We start from the raw sequence: 3555 nt of genomic DNA, 5'->3' as shown, positions 1-3555 counted from the left end.
CGAGACTATATAGCAGAAGACACTTACCGAAGGTACCACGCAGTGGGACTGAACCCGGAATCATGTGGTTGGGAAGCAAGCTTCTTACCACACAGCCACTCCTGCGCCTACACCCACCCCCCACATATATATATACATATATATATATATACTTACCATGTTGGAGTGTAGCCTGCCTGTGGAAGGATACATATACGCAATACAGCCATAAACATGCACATGCACGGTCGGCGATGAAAGGTGGAAGAAAGATAGAAAGATAAGAGACAGACAGAGTGAGAGAACGAGAGGGATTAAGAAGAGGAGGTAAGAAAGAGAAATAAGGCAAAATACAAGAATAAGAAATGGAGACTTACCGTTTCGTTATGAATTTGGTTAAAGATATAAGTAATCCGAGGCTGTGTTGTAAAAAGTCCGATATCGATTTATTGGTATCGATTGGTCCTTGAACTAAACTGAAATAGTGCGTTAATTTGTCCACTATACCGACGCTGATCACATAACTGTGGAGAGATGAAAGAGGGGAAAGGTTAGAGGTGAGAGAGAGCACGTGTGTGTTTGTTGTAGGATAAGAATACGAGTTTCACAATATGGTACTGTATTTGGAAAGCTTAGATCTATGGAAGATTACACATAAACGCATATACAAACTTATTCATTAGATGTATGTCTATGGATATTACACACACACAAACAGATTATACACATTCAAATATATTGGACAAACAAGCACGACACTTTTTCATCCGTTAATCATGCATTTACAACAATAAGACCATACTGCAATGCATTATAATACAATATACAAAATAAATGATACACAAACATTAATTGGAAAGCCCTACAATTTCATAGAGAAGTCCATAGAAAAGGGGAGGTAACGACAGAGCTTCCTTAATAACCCCAAATAAAACCTACAAATCAACACGCATTCATCGCAAATTAAAGTAAATGCGGAAATCTACCAACAACACTCCATTTTTACCATTACTTCATTCTGCTGTGAAGGTGTATGGCTTAGTGGCTAAGGTATTATCTCGTGAGTTCGATTCCCGGCGGCGCATTGTGTCCTTGAGCAAGACAGTTTATTTCACGTTGCTCCAGACTACTCAGCAGGCAAAAATGAATAGTACCTGTATTTCAAGGAACCAGCTTTGTCACATTGTGTCACGCTGAATCTCCCTGAGAAGTATATGAAGGGGTACGTGTGTCTGCAGTGTGCTCAGCCACTTGCATGTTAATCTCACAAGCAAGCAGTTCCATTGATCGGATCAATTAGGAGCCTTCGTCGTCGTAAGCGATGAAGTGCCAGCTGAGTGGACTGGAGCAACGTGAAATAAAGTGTCTTGCTCAAGGCCACAACGCGTCGCCTGAAATTGAACTCACGACCTTACTATCGTGAGCCGAATGCCCTAACCAATAAGCCACGCGCCTTCACTACATACATACATACACATGCGTACTTCTTCACATTCGTGAATCCAGTGCTCTCATTTCGCAACATTTATTACTCTATTGTTTTATCCTAGGCCAGTCTTCATTAAACAAACTTATCAAAAGCAGCAAAATCGTAAAAAGAACCCGAATATGTCTTTTGAAATCATATTATACCTGGAACTATTATTTGCAACCTTTGAAACTGTAAAGGTGTCGCCTGGGGCAATAATTTGGCAACTTTTTCTAGCAGACGAGTGATTGCGCAGTTTCATCTTGACACAGTGGCATAAACCAACTTCCACGTTCCCTCCCCACCGCCCACCAGTTCCTCCCACCAACGCAAATATCTTGGGGTGAGACATAAATACACAAATAAAAATGTCAACTATTAACGTCAATCCCACCATCACAATTGTCCTAAAGCAGCATTATTATCTCTCCTCCTCCTGCTGCTCTTTTTATCGTCGTCATCATAACTATTGCCATTAGATAAAGCTGGATTAGACTCCCCCCAAAACCTTGCCTACAGGGTATGGAATACAACAGAGATGACACTACAATCTGATGTCTATATCTGGATACATCGCGCCCTTCGCTCAGTGTTTTAATGAAATTATAAACAAATATATAATACAACCACGGCAGTAGATGAATATGTTTTTAAGTCCACCATTTTGTCAATCGCAGCAGCTTCCAAGCTTCACCACTAATTCAGTTCTCAACTAAATTGCAAACCGTTAACAGTTTTAAAGAGGACACCTCCTCAGCTACACTTTGGCATAAATAGTTTGAGATTTGGTTCAGTAGAAAAAAGTTACATCAAAATATCTGTGACCTCAAGCGGGAGCAGTAAAGCAGATATTTATCTTCAATTAACATAAGTCTTTTTAATTTCAAAATAAAAGTATACTTTTCTTGGGCTTAAATGATAGAAAAATGTAGGAGGAATGCAGAGTCGTCAGTCGCATTGAACAAAAATTAGTAGAAGAAAAATTATGGTGTGGAATACCACTAAATTTCGTGTAAGTAAGAGAGTAAGGAAGTAACGCTTCAGCTATAAGAATAATAAAGAAAATATTGCTAGAATGAATGTTTAATGCTTAACGGTATTTCGCCTGTGTTTATGTTTTTGAGTTCAAATTCTGCCAAGGTCGACTTTGCTTTTTATCCATTTCGGATCTATTCAATTTGACGTACAGATTATTTAATTAATTTTTTCTAACTAAACACTTTGAAACTTCCGATGCTGGTACAATGTGTCACATACAACAGGGTTTACTCTTAACGTTTTTGACAAAATTTTGTATTTTAGAAGTTATTTCGTTACAAGTTATAGAGTGACAATTCGTGTTTGATAAATGCCAATATACGAAACTCCCAGGTTTTGACTTACTCTCTAACTTCTGCCGATGATATATATGTATATTATACATATACGTGTAAAAAAATCTCATCACGCAATCAAACCAATGAAAGAGCCTCTACCTGGTCGCTCGACACGCTAAAAATAGCAGCCAGTGTATACCTCTACCCAGTATTTTATAAGGTAAAATCCTAAATTATTAATTGACACATTATTAATAATCTTATAACAGCAATGCCTGGAAAAATCATGGATTATATGGAAAAATGTGAGCATGAAAAGTAATATTCTTAAGATTATAAACCTGGAAAAGTACAGGACAAGTTATTACACATGGAAAAGTAAAGTAAAGAAAAAATGTTTTACTTAAGATATTGCAGCTAAAATTAGAATTTGAATATTAAAAAATATTTTATTATAGTTTACAAATAAGACTATACTTATTTGAGTATAATTTGGCTAATTTACTACCTTAGTAAATACATAATACATAAAAAAAAGTGACTAATTAGACAAACTTACAAATTAGTTTTGTACAATAAATTAAAAAGATGAGAACTGTAAAGAGGTGATAAATTAGAAGAACTGGCATTCTTTGCTACAATATTTTAAGTAAAAAGTTTCTTATTCTTTACTTTACTTGTAATAGTTTGTCCTATACTTTTACAGGTGTAAAAACTTGTTCTGTACTTTTCCAGGTTTATAATCTTAAGAATATTAATTTTCATGCTCGCATTTTTCCATGTAATATATAT

General features: G+C 36.1%; 1 protein-coding gene across 1 annotated transcript in view; it reads right to left on the bottom strand.

Annotated features, from left to right (window-relative positions):
* The window catches only part of LOC106884496 (S phase cyclin A-associated protein in the endoplasmic reticulum), a 225176-nt gene that overhangs the window by 123121 nt on the left and 98500 nt on the right, over nt 1–3555 (bottom strand). The window contains exon 24 of the mRNA XM_052973411.1: nt 357–503. Coding sequence (XP_052829371.1) covers nt 357–503 — 147 coding nt within the window. The remainder of the gene's footprint in view (nt 1–356; nt 504–3555) is intronic.

This window comes from Octopus bimaculoides, chromosome 15 (assembly GCF_001194135.2).
Source record: "Octopus bimaculoides isolate UCB-OBI-ISO-001 chromosome 15, ASM119413v2, whole genome shotgun sequence".
Lineage (NCBI taxonomy): Eukaryota > Metazoa > Mollusca > Cephalopoda > Octopoda > Octopodidae > Octopus > Octopus bimaculoides.
This window is presented reverse-complemented; position numbering and strand designations above follow the sequence as displayed.